Below are 19,109 nucleotides of genomic sequence, written 5' to 3'. Positions count from 1 at the left end.
ACATTTCTATCCCAGGACCACTCAATTTTCAAATTCTCCATAAATCTGCTGTGGATTACCCAGAACCCATACCATTATCACTGAGTGTATTACACTGAGTGTAATGCAAACACACGATCCGCGCAGCGGTCTAAGGCACTGCATCTCAGTGCTAGTGGCGTAACTACAGACCCTAGTTCAAATCCAGGCTGTGAATGGGAGTCCCATAGGGCAGGGCACAATTGGCCCTGCATCGTCTGGGTTAGGGTTTGGCCGGGGTAGGCCGTCAATGTAAATACGAATTTGTTCTTAACTGACTTGTCTAGTTAAATAAGGGTTAAATATATATATTTTTTAAAGTAACTTCATTACACGGTTACACTGGCATACAAACTCAGTAGCACAAAGTTGATCATCCATATGAAATCAAGAGTGGAGAAATACTGCATTGTGGGTAGTTTGGAAGATTTCCCGAAATAAGTTAATAAATATGTAATAACACAAAAACATAACTGTTTGTACTTACAGGTAACCAGATCGTGCCTACAAATAGCTTACTACGTCTTTAACCACACTGTGTTGTTACACTGGTGAGTAAAAACTAATGATTCCTACCCTTTAACTTGTCTGAAAATTAAATAAACATTTTAGTCAACTGCGTTACCCACTCCAGTCAACAGAGGGCGGTCTGTGACTTTAAGGCGATGCCGCTAGTGTGACGTATAATCTAGTGGACGGAACGCTTCTTTCAACAGCAGCAACACGTAGTCAGACACATCGGTAGCTTGCTAGACAAAATAGCTGAACCAATACAGCTCTTTAGACGCTTTCGTGTATATTAGTCACTGTGTTTTAAACCCACTTCTGTCGTCTAGTTAGTTGTCCGCTTTAATTTAATATTTGCGGTGTTGTTGTTATTATTCAGCTAGCGGGCTGGGTAAGTTAGCATTAGCCTAGCTAGCTAGCATTCTCGACCATGAGCTCACTAAGCTACTCTCCTCCTGATAAAGAAGAGGAGGTCTGCTGCACGGAGAAAGAAGCTCTCGTCAAAGAGGAGGAGGAAGAGGAGGCTGTTACAGTACGAAAACAAGTAGAGGTTGAAGCTTTTACCGTGAAAGAAGAAGAGAAAGACGTTACAGTTAAAGAAGAGGAAGACGCGTTCAGAGTGAAAGAGGAGGCGGATGTTACAGTAAAAGAAGAGAAGGCAGAGAAAGAGGAGGATGCAGTTTTTGGAGTGAAAGAGGAGGAGGGGGAGATGACTGTCACATCCAAAAAGGAGGAGGAAGAAGAGGAGGAAACTGGTTATCTCGGGCCGGTTTCCCAGACGCATCTTAAGGCATCCAACTATGAAGTTAGCCTTATGATGCCTTCGGGAAACCGGTCCCTGGTTAATACTAGTAAGTACTGTCTTAAATACAGACTGATAAATACAACTGATGTTTGGTGTTAATGGCGAAAGCTGCAATTGTTACATCCATATTTGGTCTTTTAAATTATTTATATATAGCCATTGATTCTTGAAGAATATAACACATGCCTCATGACCTTAAGTTAAACTGTTTTACCCCATCAGAACCCCAAATAATATTTTTTTTATTCCATGTCTAGAAACAATGTAAATCAACACTGTATAGCCTCAACATGGTTAAAACTATAATGTTGATGTCATGGATGGCCAGTCCTTGCATCCATTGGTCTGTCTATGAATTTGAGAGTAGTTACATTTCTCCAGCCCCATCATCTTATTACCGAAACAGTGGTGGAATTACAGCTTTGTTATTGTTTGAACTGCAAGTTGGTTGATTGATTTATGTGTGGCTTTTTTAAAGGGACAACCTGGGTTTTAAACAGAACAAAATGGCTGCCCAGAGACTTGGTTTGGTAAACAGCTGAGGGATGGGGGCTGAAGAAATGTAACCACTCGTGCCGAGTGGATGTCGAAAGACCGAGAGCTGGACATTGTCATTCGCAATTGATTTCATTAAGACTTTGTTTACTTGCTGTTTGAGGTGAAGAAAAAATTACTTTGAGAAGCTCCACAACTCATTAGTGGTGGTGCGTTAAGACAATCAGAAATACTATCAAACATCCCCAAATGGGCACATTTATAGACCTACATTTGCGCGCAGGCCAGGTAGACTAGTCCTACTTCTATATGCGTAATCAGTTGTGCATCCTTACTCAACATTGACAGGAATGTTTCAAATGAAAGACAATGAATAATTTGATAAAACTGGCGCATCTTGTGGGGTCAGGTCTGGGTGGTCTGCCATGGGCCGTTTCATTTAGTGTCTCTCCTTCAGGGAACAGTAGTTGTAGTCATAAAGTTAAGCTTGTCATATTATGAACTTCAACTTAAATACTGGATCTTGCAGTCAAACAATTTTTTTGACTGAGGTTAGGTAACATTGTCACCACTGATAAATCTCACTATAATTGAGAATTTCAGTAAGCATTTTTCTATGGCTGGCCATGCTTTCCATCTGGCTACCCCTACCCCGGTCAACTGCCCGGCACCCTCCACAGCAACTCGCCAAAGCCCCCACCATTTCTCCTTCACCCAAATCCAGATAGCAGATGTTATGAAAGAGCTGCAAAATCTGGACCCCTATAAATCAGTGGGCTCGACAATATGGACCCTCTCTTTCTAAAATTATCTGCCAAAATTGTTGCAACCCCTGTTACTAGCCTGTTCAACCTCTCTTTCGTATCACCTGAGATTCCCAAAGATTGTAAAGCTGCTGTGATCATCCCCCTCTTCAAAGGGGGAGACACTAGACCCACACTGCTACAGACCTACAGTGCCTTGCGAAAGTATTCGGCCCCTTGAATATTGTGACCTTTTGCCACATTTCAGGCTTCAAACATAAAGATATAAAACTGTATTTTTTTGTGAAGAATCAACAAGTGGGACACAATCATGAAGTGGAACGACATTTATTGGATTTTTTCAAACTTTTTTAACAAATCAAAAACTGAAAAATTGGGCGTGCAAAATTATTCAGCCCCCTTAAGTTAATACTTTGTAGCGCCACCTTTTGCTGCGATTACAGCTGTAAGTCGCTTGGGGTATGTCCCTATCAGTTTTGCACATCGAGAGACTGAAATTTTTTCCCATTCCTCCTTGCAAAACAGCTCGAGCTCAGTGAGGTTGGATGGAGAGCATTTGTGAACAGCAGTTTTCAGTTCTTTCCACAGATTCTCGATTGGATTCAGGTCTGGACTTTGACTTGGCCATTCTAACACCTGGATATGTTTATTTTTGAACCATTCCATTGTAGATTTTGCTTTATGTTTTGGATCATTGTCTTGTTGGAAGACAAATCTCCGTCCCAGTCTGAGGTCTTTTGCAGACTCCATCATGTTTTCTTCCAGAATGGTCCTGTATTTGGCTCCATCCATCTTCCCATCACATTTAACCATCTTCCCTGTCCCTGCTGAAGAAAATCAGGCCCAAACCATGATGCTGCCACCACCATGTTTGACAGTGGGCATGGTGTGTTCAGGGTGATGAGCTGTGTTGCTTTTACGCCAAACATAACGTTTTGCATTGTTGCCAAAAAGTTCAATTTTGGTTTCATCTGACCAGAGCACCTTCTTCCACATGTTTGGTGTGTCTCCCAGGTGGCTTGTGGCAAACTTTAAATGACACTTTTTATGGATATCTTTAAGAAATGGCTTTCTTCTTGCCACTCTTCCATAAAGGCCAGATTTGTGCAATATATGACTGATTGTTGTCCTATGGACAGAGTCTCCCACCTCAGCTGTAGATCTCTGCAGTTCATCCAGAGTGATCATGGGCCTCTTACATTTACATTTAAGTCATTTAGCAGACGCTCTTATCCAGAGCGACTTACAAATTGGTGCATTCACCTTATGACATCCAGTGGAACAGCCACTTTACAATAGTGCATCTCTGATCAGTCTTCTCCTTGTATGAGCTGAAAGTTTAGAGGGACGGCCAGGTCTTGGTAGATTTGCAGTGGTCTGATACTCCTTCCATTTCAATATTGTCGCTTGCACAGTGCTCCTTGGGATGTTTAAAGCTTGGGAAATCTTTTTGTATCCAAATCCGGCTTTAAACTTCTTCACAACAGTATCTCGGACCTGCCTGGTGTGTTCCTTGTTCTTCATGATGCTCTCTGCGCTTGTAACGGACCTCTGAGACTATCACAGTGCAGGTGCATTTATACGGAGACTTGATTACACACAGGTGGATTGTATTTATCATCATTAGTCATTTAGGTCAGCATTGGATCATTCAGAGATCCTCACTGAACTTCTGGAGAGAGTTTGCTGCACTGAAAGTAAAGGGGCTGAATAATTTTGCACGCCCAATTTTTCAGTTTTTGATTTGTTAAAAAAGTTTGAAATATCCAATAAATGTCGTTCCACTTCATGATTGTGTCCCACTTGTTGTTGATTCTTCACAAAAAAATACAGTTTTATATCTTTATGTTTGAAGCCTGAAATGTGGCAAAAGGTCGTAAAGTTCAAGGGGGCCGAATACTTTCGCAAGGCACTGTATATCTATCCTACCCTGCCTTTCTAAGGTCTTTGAAAGCCAAGTTAACAAGCAGATTACCGACCATTTCGAATCCCACTGTACCTTCTCCGCTATGCAATCTGGTTTCAGCTGGTCCTGAGTGCACCTCACCCACGCTCAAGGTCCTAAACGATATCATAACCGCCATCGATAAGAGACATTACTGTGCAGCCGTATTCATCGACCCGACCAAGGCTTTCAACTCTGTCAGTCACCACATTCTTATTGGCAGACTAAACAGCCTTGGTTTCTCAAATGACTGCCTCGCCTGTTTCACCAACTACTTCTCTGACAGAGTTCAATGTGTCAAATCGGAGGGCCTGTTGTCCGGACCTCTGGCAGTCTCTATGGGGGTGCCACAGGGCTCAATTTTCAGGCCGACTCTTCTCTCTATACATCAATGATGTCGCTCTTGCTGCTGGTGATTCTTTGATCCACCTCTACGCAGACGACACCGTTCTGTATACTTCTGGCCCTTCTTTGGACACTGTGTCAACCTGTCTGGTACCCGTGTGACGGTAGCGTCCCACCTCGCCAACAGCCAGTGAACTTGCAGGGCGCCAAATTCAAAACAACAGAAATCCCATAATTAAAATTCCTCAAACATAACTATTATACACAATTTTAAAGATATACTTCTTGTAAATCCAACCACAGTGTCCGATTTCAAAAAGGCGTTACGGCGAAAGCTCACCACGCGAATATGTTAGGTTAGCGCCTAGTCACAGAAAACCATACAGCCATTTTCCAACCAAGGAGAGGTGTCAAAAATGTCAGAAATAGCGTTAAAATGAATCACTTACCTTTGATGATCTTCATCTGGTGACACTCCAAGGTCTCCATGTTAGACAATAAATGTTTTTTTCTTTCGATAATGTCCCCCTTTATGTCCAAAAACCTCTCAACATCCAGACAAAAATTTTTTTTAAATTTTTTTACTTCAAATGGCTGCAGGGGCAGTATTATGTAGCTTGGATGAAAATGTGCCCATTGTAATATATGCATATTATTATTAGTATTGGATAGGAAACACTCTAAAGTTTCCAAAACTGTCAAAATATTGTCTGTGAGTATAACATAACTGATATTGCAGGCGAAACCCTGAGGAAAATCAAAAACGGGAAGTTGCTTCTATTTTGAAAACTCCATGTTCCATAGTCTCCCATTGCTCCTTTTAAAGGGATATTAACCAGATTCCTTTTCCTATCGCTTCCTCAAGGTGTCAACAGTCTTCAGACATAGTTTCAGGCCTTTATTTTGAAAAATGAGCCAGAACGATAACATCGCGTCAAGTTGTCACATGAGTTTTGCTCGCGCAAGAGTTTGGACAGCTATTGTTTTTCCCTCTCCTACTGTGAAAGACATTTGCGGTTGATATATTATCGATTATATATTTTAAAAACAACCTGATTGATTATAAAAAACATTTGACATTATGGAAACTATTTGGAATTTGTTTGCGTTGTCGTGACCGCTTTCCTGTAGATTTCTGAACATAACGCGACAAACAAACTGAGGTATTTTGGATAAAAAAATAATCTTTATGGAACAAACTGAACATTTGTTGTGTAACTGGGAGTCTCGTGAGTGAAAACATCCGAAGATCATCAAAGGTAAACGATTAATTTGATTGCTTTTCTGATTTTCGTGACTGAGCTACCTGATGCTAAGTGTACTTAAAGTACAATAAAAGTTCATAGAAACATGTCAAACGATGTTTCAATCAATAAATCAATCCTCAGGTTGTTTTTGCCATAAATAATCAATAATATTTCTACCGGACAAAAGGTTTTTCAATAGAAAAGGAGAAACAAGAAAGGCGCGCTCCCGATCACACGCTGGGCTCATGGCTGGAAATTTCCACTGTCCATTCATTGAAAGTGCTGTATCTCCCTCATTTTCAGAGTAAAAGCCTGAAACAATGCCTAACGACTGGCCACATGTAGAAGAAGCCATAGAGATCGTGAACTGGGTCCTAAGTCTTTGTATGGTGGATAGGCGTTCAATGGAAAAACAGCCTTTCAAAATAATAGTACTTCCTGGAAGGATTTTCCTCAGGTTCTCGCCTGCCATATCAGTTCTGTTATACTCACAGACATTATTTTAACAGTTTTGGAAACTTTAGAGTGTTTTCTATTATATGCATATCCTAGCTTCTTGGCCTGAGTAGCAAGCAGTTTAATTTGGGCATGCTTTTCATCCAAAATTCCAAATGCTGCCCCCTACCCTAGTGAAGTTAACTAACCTCCAGACGAGCTTCAATGCCATACAACTCCTTCCTTGGCCTCCAACTGCTTTTAAACTAAATGCATGCTCTTCAACCAGTCGCTGCCCGCACCTCCCCGCCGTCCAGCATCACTACTCTGGACGGTTCTGACTTAGAATATGTGGACAACTACAAATACCTAGGTGTCTGGTTAGACTGTCAACTCTTCTTCCAGACTCACATTAAGCATCTCCAATCCAAAATTAAATCTAGAATCGGCTTCCTATTTTACAAAAAAGCATCCTTCATTCATGCTGCCAAACATACCCTCGTAAAACTGACCATCCTACCGACCCTCGATGATGTCATTTACAAAATAGCAGCTCACAGATTACTGCACCTGTACATAGCCCATCTGCCAATAGCCCATCCAACTACCTCATCCCCATACAGTATTTATTTATTTCTTGCTCCTTTGCACCCCAGTATCTCTACTTGCACATTCATTTTCTGCACATCTACCATGCCTGTGTTTAATTGCTATATTGTAATTACTTCACCACCATGGCCTATTTATTGCCTTAACTTCCTTATCTTACCTCATTTGCACACACTCTATATAGATTTTCTTAAACTTAATTGTTGACTGTATGTTTTGTTTATTCCATGTGTAACTCTGTGTTGTTGTATGTGTCAAACTTCTTTGCTTTATCTTGGCCAGGTCGCAGTTGTAAATGAGAACTTGTTCTCAACTTGCCTACCTGGTTAAATAAAGGTGAACAAATAATAAATGAACAGTGGATTTCTGCTGTTGTGGGACTTTAAAACCGTCTGTCTGACTTTGTCGATCATACAGGAGAGAGACGGGACTATCTTGGATCCTCTGGGGAGCCTCAACAACCTCATGAAGCTGATGAGGCAAAGAAGAGTCTCTCTAGATCAGAACACCTCAGTAAACAACAGCAGAGATCCACAGGAGAGAAACCTTACTGCTGCTCCGACTGTGGGAAACATTTCTCAAGATCAAATTCACTAAAAGTACACCTGAGAATTCACACTGGAGGGAAATCTCACTGGTGCTCTGACTGTGGGAAAATATTTAACTCTACAGTAGACCTTAAAATACATCATAGAATTCACACAGGAGAGAAATCTTATGGCTGTGATCAATGTGGGAACAGTTTTTCTCAGCTAAAAACCCTGAAATCACACCAGAGAACACACACAGGAGAGAAACCTTATGGCTGTGATCAATGTGGGAAGAGTTTTACGGTGTCAAGCTCCTTGATAGTGCACCAGAGAACACACACAGGAGAGAAGCTTCACCATTGTTCATTTTGTGGGAAAAGCTTTTCAACATCACACACCTTGAAGGTGCACCAGAGAATGCACACAGGAGAGCGACCTTATAGCTGTAATCAATGTGGGAAGTGTTTTTTTACATCTAGCAATCTGACAAAACACCAGAGAACACACACAGGAGAGAAACCATATAGCTGTAATCAATGTGGGAAGAGTTTTGTTCAATCTGGAGATCTGAAGATACACCAGAGACTACACACAGGAGAGAAACCTTATGGCTGTGATCAATGTGGGAAGAGTTTTAATCAGTCAAGCAGCCTGATAGTACACCAGAGAACACACACAGGAGAGAAACCTTATGGCTGTGATCAATGTGGGAAGAGTTTTAATCAGTCAAGCAGCCTGATGGTACACCAGAGATCACACACAGGAGAGAAACCATATAGCTGTACTCAATGTGGGAAGAGTTTTGTTACATCTGGCTGTCTGATTACACACCAGAGAACACACACAGGAGAGAAACCTTATACCTGTGATCAATGTGGGAAGAGTTTTACTCAGTTAAACAGCCTGATTGTGCATCTGAGAACACACACAGGAGAGAAACCATATAGCTGTAGTCAATGTGGGAAGAGTTTTAATTGGCTCAACAGCCTGGTATCACACCAGAGAACACACACAGGAGAGAAACCTCATAGCTGTAATCAATGTGACAAGAGATTCTCAGATAAAAGATATCTGATTAAACATCAGAAAATGCATAGATGAAGGAGTTGTTTAATGATATCATGTGTAATGTCACTGTCACTGTTTTTAACATTGTTGTAGAATAATTGTAATGTTTGTTCAATTGATTTGAGATTTTTGTTGTAAAGGGTTTTAACACGGTTTCCCATGCTTGTTCAATGAACCATAAACAATTCATGAACTTGCACCTGTGGAACGGTCCTTAAGACACTAACAGCTTACAGACGGTAGGCAATTAAGGTCACATTTATGAAAACTTAGGACACTAAAGCGGCCTTTCTACTGACTCTGAAAAACACCAAAAGAAAGATGCACAGGGTCCCTCACCATATGCGTGAACGTGCCTTAGGCATGCTGCAAAGAGGCATGAGGACTGCAGATGGGACCAAGGCAATAAATTGCAATGTCCGTACTGTGAGACAGGGAGCAACAGGGAGACAAGACGGACTGCTGATCACCCTCGCAGTGGCAGTTCAGACTGTCCACAATAGGCTGAGAGAGGCTGGACTGAGGGCTTGTAGGCCTGTTGTAAGGCAGGTCCTCACCAGACATCACCGGCAACAACGTCACCTATGGGCACAAACCCACCAGACAGGACCGGCAAAAAGTGCTCTTCACTGACGAGTCGCAGTTTTGTCTCACTAGGGGTGATGGTCGGATTTGCGTTTATCGTCGAAGGAATGAGCATTTCACCGAGGCCTGTACTCTGGAGCGGGATTGATTTGGAGGTGGAGGGTCCGTCATGGTCTGGGGTGATGTGTCACAGTATCATTGGCCTGAGCTTGTTGTCATTGCAGGGAAGACATCCTGTGTGGTACCCTTCCTGCAGGCTCATCCTGCCATGACCCTCCAGCATGAGAATGTCACCAACCACACTGCTCGTTCTGTGTGATTTTCTGCAAAACAGGAATGTGTTCTGCCAAGGCCAGCGAAGAGCCCGAATCTCAATCCTATTGAGCACATCTGGGACCTGTTGGATTGGAGGGTGAGGGCTAGGGCCATTCCCCCCCAGAAATGTCCGGGAACTTGCTGGTGCCTTGGTGAATGAGTGGGGTAACATCACACAGCAAGAACTAGCAAATCTGGTGAAGTCCATGAGGAGGAGATGCACTGCAGTACTTAATGCAGCTGGTGCCTTTTGATTTTGACCCTCCTTTGTTCAGGGACACATTATTCAATTTCTGTTAATCACATGTCTCTGGGACTTGTTCAGTTTGTCTCTCAGTTGTTGAATCTTGTTATGTTCATACACATGTTAAGTTTGCTGAAAGTAAACGCAGTTGACAGTGAGAGGACGTTTCTTTTTTTGCTGAGTTTATTTGTTGTCTTAAGGGAGAAGGTGTTACGGGCTTTGGTTTTTCCATTTATGTTTTGAGGATGGACTTCAGCACGTATAGCTCATTAGCATGTAGGGTGCACTGATTGTCTCCTCCTTAGTATGTGTTACACCTGTGCTGGCTTGTCCATCTCGTTAATTGGAAGGTGTTTCACCTGAGCTGGCCCAGGTTCTATTTAAGAGTGGCTGGCCCAGGTGCTCCGGATGCTATTTAAGAGTGGCTGGCCCAGTGCTCCAGGGTCTATTTAAGATTGTCTGGCCCAGTGCTCCAGATGCTATTTAAGAGTGGCTGGCCCAGGTGCTCCAGATGCTATTTAAGAGTGGCTGGCCAAGTGCTCCTGGTTATAATTAAGAGTGGCTGGCCAAGTGCTCCTGGTTATAATTAAGAGTGTCTGGCCCAGTGCATCACCCATAGAATCATATTTTAATCAATGGCATTTCCTTAGGATGCTCATTAGTCTTTCAATCTTCTGTTTTTTATCCTCTTATGTTGTGTACTAAATATTTGTTTATTCTTGTTTGTTTTTTTCCCTGTGAAGCCATTGTGTTGCATCCATGTCTGAAATGTACTATAGAAATAAAGCTTGATTTAAACATTGCAAACCATATTAACCCAATGACCGACAATCAACAGATTCTTGCAAAACCAATTAACAAATATGTGCAAAAGCAACACATATCTTGGTCCATCTTAGTATGAAAAACTGTATAAAGTCAGTATATCTTCCACTATGTCAAAATAATGCACGGGATGTAAGTTTAGTATCACTTTTCAACCACCCATTAAATCACACTTTTCCAGCCTGCTGAAGGCGTGGTGGAGTAGTAAACACCACCCCCAGCTCTACCAGGGGCTTGAGGTGGTCTCCTACAGCTCTGCTTATGTCATGTTCTGTGGCCTTGCCGTTCCATTTCTTGACTGCCCCTGCAACACATTTAGTCATACTATATAAAACACTTAAAGTAATGTATATGAAGCATCTATGGCCACAGTTACACCTGGCACTTAAATGTGACTTCTGTCATCTGATCACTCCAAGCTGCATTAGGTTTAGACCTACGGGGATGGGCCTTTGACAGTCTGGATGCAGTCAGGCCACCAAATATGCACAAGCAATGTAATGAGGTGGGGGAAAAGTAAATTCTACACATTTGACCTTCATAATATCAAAGAACAAATGTGTCTGTCTGAGGGGAAATTAACTTTCATACAGCCAAAAGGGGTGAGAAATTACACCAATATCAGTGGACAATTTGCACTAATGTAAATAAACATAGATGTTACGAATCCCTTTGGCCCTACAGTCTAGGGGGAATGGAAACAAGACCCGTAACATAACTCAAGCAAATCATAAGAGTGAAAAACCACAGACAATTTAAATCTACCATCAAACACTCATGGGTTATTTTAAACACACGGTAAAGGGGGGGAGGGGCTGAGCTGGACCCAAGGAAAGAAATAATAAAATATCCAAAAACACCCCTAAGCTAGACTAGCCTACTCCAATACAGTTAACTAACTAACCAATAATACAGCGGGTGGTCCGCCCAGTTCTAACTAGGGTATTTAGACAAAGGTTTTCCTACAGGTAATGTATGCCCATGGGTGACTTGTCTTGGTACCCCCTTTTCCCACCAACAAACATTAAGGAAGCACAGCAATACATACTCACATAATTCCAGACAAATGTGACATGTAGGAACAAAAACCAAAAGAGAGAGAGATTGAGACAGAAAGATTGAGCTCCAGAGAAAACAACTGACTGGGTTTTTAAACCAAGGGAAAGGGGATGTGATTGGGTAAGGGAAAAGGAGCAGGTATCTTCTGATTGCCGACTGATTGGCGACCCATGTGAATAGGGGAGAAGGAAAGAAAATACACACAGGATACGAGTTGTCAGTGGCCGCGTTATTATGAGAATGGCTGTAACTGTTCAACCAAATCTCCTGGTGTTTGTGCTTCAACACCCTCAGTGGCTGTCGAGGCATATCAGTCCCCACCGCGTCCGCGTGTGGCAACCTCTTCGGTACCTGCAAACAGACGAGGATATCAGTCTGTGATATCGCAAAGTGTTTCACCAGTGGAAGTCATCGGGTCAGTTGCTGGACTGACGCCATTAGTGTCATTGTAAGGGTTGACAGTCCCCCACAAAGTGGAAGGTGTATGATCGGAAGCAGAGTATACTCTGGGCATCAATGTTTTTCTTGCTGAGACGGCCGCAGTGCTTGCGGAAGTTCCGAAGGGCAAGAGAAGTTCATCTCAACTACCGTATTGCACGACTGGACTTCCTCCAGATGGTTCCTACGGGTGGTATTCTGCTGCATTGCAGAGTCCACTTGATCGCTTGGAGTACTGATTTTGGACACGTGAGTGTCACACTTGCTCCTTTCGGTCTCAAATTTATGTCATGGTTTGCAGATAGAGGTCTTGAGTACAGAGCGAGAGATTCAGTGATGAGATTTCCTCCGCTTGCTTAGAAATCAATATTTCCATCTTCATCACCTGAGTTCTCTCATCATTCATTTGGTCATCGACTTCAATGAGTTCTGCTGATTTGTCATCCAAATTTGTCGTTATGTTCATTAACTGATCGTCTTTGGTCTGCAGCGTTTTGAGTAGAACCGTGTTACTCTGAGTAACGTTCAACAAAACTGCATGCATTTTATCAAGTTGAGCTCTCCTGTTTGTAGATAACTCTTCAGATTTATCTAGTTTGGCGTGAAAATCATCGTATTTAGTTTTGGCTAAATCGAGTTGTTCCTGTAGCATATGATTTTGTTCCTGTAGAAGATGATTTTGTTGAAGAGCTTGTGCTTGTTCATCGTCATACGTTTTTGCAATTACATTTAATTGTTACATTTTCAAGCGCAGTTCCATAGCTAGCAGAATTTTTCAATTTTCTGCATTTGTCATTGGTTTCCCGGTTCTCTCCACCTGTCCCTTTATGTCTACCATTACCTATTCGTGCTTCAGCTGTGCACTGCGGAATTGGACCGATGCCAATCTCGGATGGCAAGACATCAGGGCTAGACTGGAGAGAACCTTTACGAGGCCTGCGCCTGATGGTTGATTTTGGAAAGCGTTGTTGTCTGCTTTTCCACGAATGGCATAATTAGGGTTGGTATCGCTGCTGAGGTCAGAGATCAATCCATTTATGGGTGGAGGTTCACTAATTAGCGGGCGAGTAGGGGACTCCCCCCTCTGATAGCTTGCACATTATTGGAACATTTGAAAGGAAAAATGTTATTCCTAATTTTCCAGTTTGGTTTTGGAATATAGTGGGAGCTGCAAAGACGATTTTAAACTATTTATAGATGTTAATGAACCATCAGTACTGGACAGTATTGTGGAAGTTGGACGTGAATGAATTTGCAAAAGCAAATTGTCCTCTAACCAGTGAGGTGAAATATATCTCCCATTTCCATTTGTTTTTTTAGTTGTGTTCGTTTCAACATCACATGCAACCTGATTTACCCCCTAATCGATATCAGTGATTTATTGCAACTTGTCAAAACAACAGCGTTTCTGGTGCTTGTGCAGTTCATTAAGGTGCTTGTTTAAGAAAAATTCAAGTAATATGATTATTGTGGCAGATGTTTGTGTATATAGCAAGTTTGGACAAGTTTGCTTACCACCAAAAGAAAACAACTTCCATTTCACATAATAATCAACGACAATGCTTCACCTTCTACAATATAAACATGGTGTCGACTGGCTGTCAACAATTAGCTTCTAGATCTCTCATCTACCTAAAACTCACTAGCTTCTAGAACTCTCGTCTTCCTAAAATTCACTAGCTTCTAGAACTCTCCTCTTCCTAAAACTCACTAGCTTCTAGAACTCTCGTCTTCCTACAACTCACTAGCTTCTAGAACTCTTATCCCCTTAGAACGAGTCCAAACAAAACTCATCTCCAATACAGAAAAAAGTGTCAAAATAAATTGTGATCCATGGAAACACACTGGCTTAACGCATAACACAAATATATTTGACTTCCAAACATTGAGACAATCAGCAACCAAGTTGTCCTTACCACAGACATGTCTGATTTCAAGAGGAAACTCCTGCAATATCCGTAGTAACTTTCCACCTCACTGCAGAGCTTATCTCTCTCTTCTCAGGGTTCACTCGATAGGCATGTTGTTGGATCGGGGCCCAGTCCCCAATGTCATGCTCTAGTAGATTTGGGTTGGCATATCTGAGAATTAACCCTGATATTATAAAAGCAGGATAACAATTCCAATATAATTGTACACAAAAATGGTCAGTTGGTTGCATAAATAATTATTACTTAATGTTGCATGAATTGTAAATATAAAATATCAAAAGCAAATGTACACCCCTTTGTTAATATGTAGTGGCAATAATTCACTTAGTGGTGAGGCATGGAATAATAAAACATGTATTTTTTGTAAGGCTGAATGTTTGAAATATGAGGTGATTTGAGTCATGCTTCTTCGGTAGTGGAATAAAGACAATTAGCACATGAGTGTTGTCAAGAAATGCTGGAGTGATGTTGGATTGTTAATAAAATTGATTATAGACCAATGTATTATACTGTGTCCATGTGTTTTGTGTCACGGCCCCTCTGCAGTGCAGGGGCGGTTCCTCCTGCAGGCATAGGAGGGTCGTTAGTGATTGGAGTCACCTGGGCTCAGGGTATTTAAACCGCTTCACTAATCACTCGTCTCTCTCTGCTCCTCCAGGTATGATCCTGTTTTGTTTGTTCCTCTGCAGTTTTGCATAGTTTTCCACTCAGTCATTCACACACACACACAGATTCACGCATCCCTGCACTTCACATACACCTTATATTATGATACTTTCACACCTCATTCCTTTTTCTTTGTTTAAAGTTAATAGTTTGGTTTACAATAAAGAACCTTTTTGATTGGCCTATACCTGTTGTTCGTGTCCCCTCATTTTTGCCACAGGCTATGAGCCGGCCTGTGACAATAGGCTGCAAGTGCCTTGAAATTAAGTTGTTTTAAAGTCATTGGAAAAAAAAGACCGAAAACAATATTTTCAACTTTCACATTCAACTACAACCGAACGCATATTGGACGTTGGGCATAGCCTTCTTTTCAATGTCTTTCCAATTACATGTTTTTTTCTTGCAAGTTTCCAAATCAATAACTGTCACAAGAATTTCTAGTTCCAATGATATTAACTCAAAACTCACTATATACTTTGACCAATTCCCCAGGGGTTGTAAAGCCCTGGTTAATAGAAGAATTTGACAAAGTCCCAGAATTTCTGCAAAAGGTAAGTTCTTTATTCAGAGAGCTCTGAAAATCATACAAGCACATAGCCTTTTAGACCTCACATTTTGGTCATATAAATGCCCCTCTTCGCAAACACTGTCAATGCTGTTCACAAGTCTTCTCCAACACATACATTGCTTATCATATCCTGCAACATGTTACATAATCTACTGCAAGCCTAACGGTTTCTCCCCTCCCTGGGTGGGGAGACCTCCTTCCGGTTATCAGTTTCACAGTGGTCACAAGTTGTCTGTCACAAGCTGTCTGTTAACAGTTCCTCTTTTCCTTGAATGTCTCACTTGAATTGCTAAATAGTATAATCTTAATTTGTTCTATGCACACACATTAGAGAATTACAGTCTATTAATTCTTTACACAGTTATATGTTTCAGGGCGGAATCCTTTAGTCAATACCTTAAACATATAAATTCCATTCTCAATAACCAATATGCAGAAACAGTTTGTGGTATATTGAAAGCCTAAACATAAAATGTGCTATATACACAAACATCTGCCACAATAATCATATTACTTGAATTTTTCTTAAACAAGCACCTTAATGAACTGCACAAGCACCAGAAACGCTGTTGTTTTGACAAGTTGCAATAAATCACTGATATCGATTAGGGGGGAAATCAGGTTGCATGTGATGTTGAAACGAACACAACTAAAAAAACACATGGAAATGGGAGATATATTTCACCTCACTGGTTAGAGGACAACCTGCAGAAGACAGTCAGCTACATGTTGGAGTGATGCATTTAAATTTAGGGGTCGCTAAACAAAGGAACACCACTTATTTGTCATCGCTCATCGATATCATGTTGAAATCAACTGCGAAAGGAGGGAGATGAGGTTGCACGTCCTGTTAAAACTAACAGCTCAGAAACCACACAGAATCTGGGAATAATGTGTATATCACTGGTTAGAGAACAACTTGTAGAAAACAGCTAGCTATATTTTGAAGTGTTGCATTTTGATTCAAGTGGGTCACCAACGTGGTGAAAAGCTAGCTACATTTTGATGTGTTGCATTTTGATTCAAGTGGGTCACCAACGTGGTAAGTGTAACACAGCTCTTTTTGTGTTAGTCACTTTTTGTTAAATCACATAAATAGTACTCTTCCATTTCAGAGCCTGGATTATCCCCCTGAGGCTAATATCCATATCATGCTGAAATCAATAGAACAGGGGGCAAACGTTTAGGGTTCTACATTGTGACATCATTAAAATACTCCTTCTACAATGTTAAAACATTCTACATTGTGACATGATTTCATTGATATCATGAAACAACTCCTTCATGTATGTATTTTCTGCTGTTTGATCAGATAACTTTTATCAGAGTATCTCTTCCCACATTGAACACAGTTAAAAGGGTTCTCTCCTGTGTGTCTCCGCTGGTGTATAGTCAGATAGCTAGATGTAGTAAAACTCTTCCCACAGTGATCACAGCTATAATATTTCACTCCGGTGTGTGTTCTCTGGTGTACAACAAGATCGCTAGAACTAGTACAAATGTTCCCACATTGATCACAGCTATAAGGATTCTCTCCTGTGTGTGTTCTCTGGTGTGATATCAGGCGGGTTGACAGAGTAAAACTCTTCCCACAGTGAGAACAGCAGTAAGGTTTCTCTCCCCTGTGATTTCTCAGGTGTATTTTAAGTTTTGATGAAGATTTTAAAAATTTCCCACAATCAGAACAGCAGTGAGATCTCTTCCTTGTAGATCTACACCGGTGTTTCTTGAGGTGTGGAGAGACTCTTCTCTAACCTGTCAACATCATGATGTTGTTGAGGCTCCACGGTAGTTCTGTCTCTCTCCTGTGTGAACAACAAAGTCAGACAGATGGTTAAAGGCCCACAACAGCAAAAATCCACTGTAAAAGTGATGCCAACAGCGTAGCTATGATGTTGTACAACAATTGACAACTGCAATGAATGTAATGATTATTTGACATTTGTCTTAAAATGAGCAAGAATAGTCATATTTTGTCTTGTTTTCACATTAGTAGTAACATCAAAGATTGTAGACTAGAAATAAGTTATTCATGTTGTTGAAACTCTAAGCAGTGTGCCAGATGACTTTTGGTTTCCAAAATAGGCCCCTTTCTGTGTTTGCTAAAATTGCGGCATGAGGGCGATAAACACACAATTTGATTGCAGAAACACCTCCCTGCTAATGAGGAAACCGATAGTTATGGATGTAGTATATCTGCCTGGAGCAAAAACGGTGAGCAAAGATTTTAGTTTTTTTACAATGTATTCTAAATGTGAATCGGGGAAAACTCAGGGGAGTAACCTCTATTTCCAGGTTGTTTATGAGTGCATTTCACAGTACTTTGGATTATAATTGTAAGGCTCATTTGAATGTCCTGCTTCATATAATGTTTGTGTCATCATTGCAAATCAACCGCTTTGTACTTATAAAAAACACTTCAACCAGTGAAATGCTCTTTGGCTAGCTTTTCCATCAGCCTGACAATGAGGGATTGTTCACGGTTTGCCAAATTGGCCCATAACTTCACCTAACAACAAAATAAAGGAAAATAGCTCTGTTTTGTACAATAGCCTATACATCAAGGAACAGTTCTCTACACATTATGACCAAAGTAGGGATGTTGGATCCAACGTGGAACACGGCATAACTGTCTTTACCAGAGTAATGAATGAAGAAGCACTTTGGTTGTTGTTGCATATCGTGATGTTTGTCATTGCTACTGTCATTCAGAAAAGGATTTCCTGGATCAGCTGATGATAGTTGAACATGTGACTAAAATAAAGTTATGATATTTTTTTCAACTTTATTTAACCAGGCAGGCAAGTTGAGAACAAGTTCTCATTTACAAATGCGACCTGGCCAAGATAAAGCAAAGCAGTGCGATAAAAACAACACAGAGTATAAAAACAACACAGAGTTACACGTGGATTAAACAAACGAACAGTCAATAACACAATAGAAAAATCTATATAGTGTGTGCAAATGGAGTACGGAGGTAAGGCAATAAATAGGCCATAGTAGTGAAGTAATTACAATTTAGCAAATTAACACAGGAGAGATAGATGTGCAAATAGAAATACTGGTGTGCAAAAGAGCAAAAAAATTAAATGAAAACATGGGGATGAGGTAGGTAGTTGGATGGGCTATTTACAGATGGGCTGTGTACAGCTGCAACGATCGGTAAGCTGCTCAGATAGCTGATGCTTAAAGTTAGTGAGGGAGATATAAGTCTCCAACTTCAGCGATTTTTGCAATTCGTTCCAGTCATTGGCAGCAGAGAACTGGAAGGAGGTGTTGGCTTTGGGGATGACCAGTAAGATATACCTGCTGGAGTGCGTGCTATGGGTGGGTGTTGCTATGGTTACCAGTGAGCTGAGTTAAGGCGGAGCTTTACCTAGCAAATACTTATAGATGACCTGGAGCCAGTGGGTTTGGCGACGAATATGTAGCGAGGGCCAGCCAACAAGACAGGTCGCAGTGGTGGGTGGAATATGGGGCTTTAGTGAAAAAACGGACGGCACTGTGATAAACTGCATCCAGTTTGCTGAGTAGAGTATTGGAAGCTATTTTGTAGATGACATCGCCGAAGTTGAGGATCGGTAGGATAGTCAGTATTACTAGGGTAAGTTTGGCGGCGTGAGTGAAGGAGGCTTTGTTGCGGAATAGAAACCCGACTCTAGATTTAGATTGAAGATGTTTGATATGAGTCTGGAAGGAGAGTATACCGT

The 19,109-nt window shown here is 41.2% G+C and overlaps 1 protein-coding gene across 2 annotated transcripts; it reads left to right on the top strand.

The window, feature by feature from the left end:
• Window positions 1–736: 736 nt before the first annotated feature.
• LOC115134837 (zinc finger protein OZF-like) lies at window positions 737–15,018 on the top strand. 2 transcript variants are annotated; one of them, XR_010464273.1, is made up of 3 exons: window positions 737–1,376; window positions 7,588–12,483; window positions 14,824–15,018. XR_010464273.1 is itself a non-coding variant. In XM_029669023.2 (2 exons), exons 1-2 carry the CDS (start codon window positions 956–958, stop codon window positions 8,799–8,801), a joined length of 1,635 nt encoding a protein of 544 aa, XP_029524883.2. In that variant the 5' UTR covers window positions 737–955; the 3' UTR covers window positions 8,802–15,018. The 2 variants fall into 2 exon arrangements, 1 of the variants encoding a protein (XP_029524883.2); XM_029669023.2 differs by having other exon boundaries at window positions 7,588–15,018.
• The last annotated feature ends 4,091 nt before the right edge of the window (window positions 15,019–19,109 follow it).

This window comes from Oncorhynchus nerka, linkage group LG2 (genome assembly GCF_034236695.1).
Source record: "Oncorhynchus nerka isolate Pitt River linkage group LG2, Oner_Uvic_2.0, whole genome shotgun sequence".
Classification (NCBI taxonomy): Eukaryota; Metazoa; Chordata; class Actinopteri; order Salmoniformes; family Salmonidae; genus Oncorhynchus; species Oncorhynchus nerka.
Note: the sequence above shows the minus strand (reverse complement) of the source record. Positions and strands in the feature narration are given on the sequence as shown.

Bases quoted from the DNA above. Each gene is read 5' to 3' on its own strand.
- LOC115134837 (XM_029669023.2), top strand. From the start codon at position 956: ATGAGCTCACTAAGCTACTCTCCTCCTGATAAAGAAGAGGAGGTCTGC. The intron at 1,377-7,587 runs GTAAGTACTGTC...TCGATCATACAG, and splicing joins CCGGTCCCTGGTTAATACTA to GAGAGAGACGGGACTATCTT.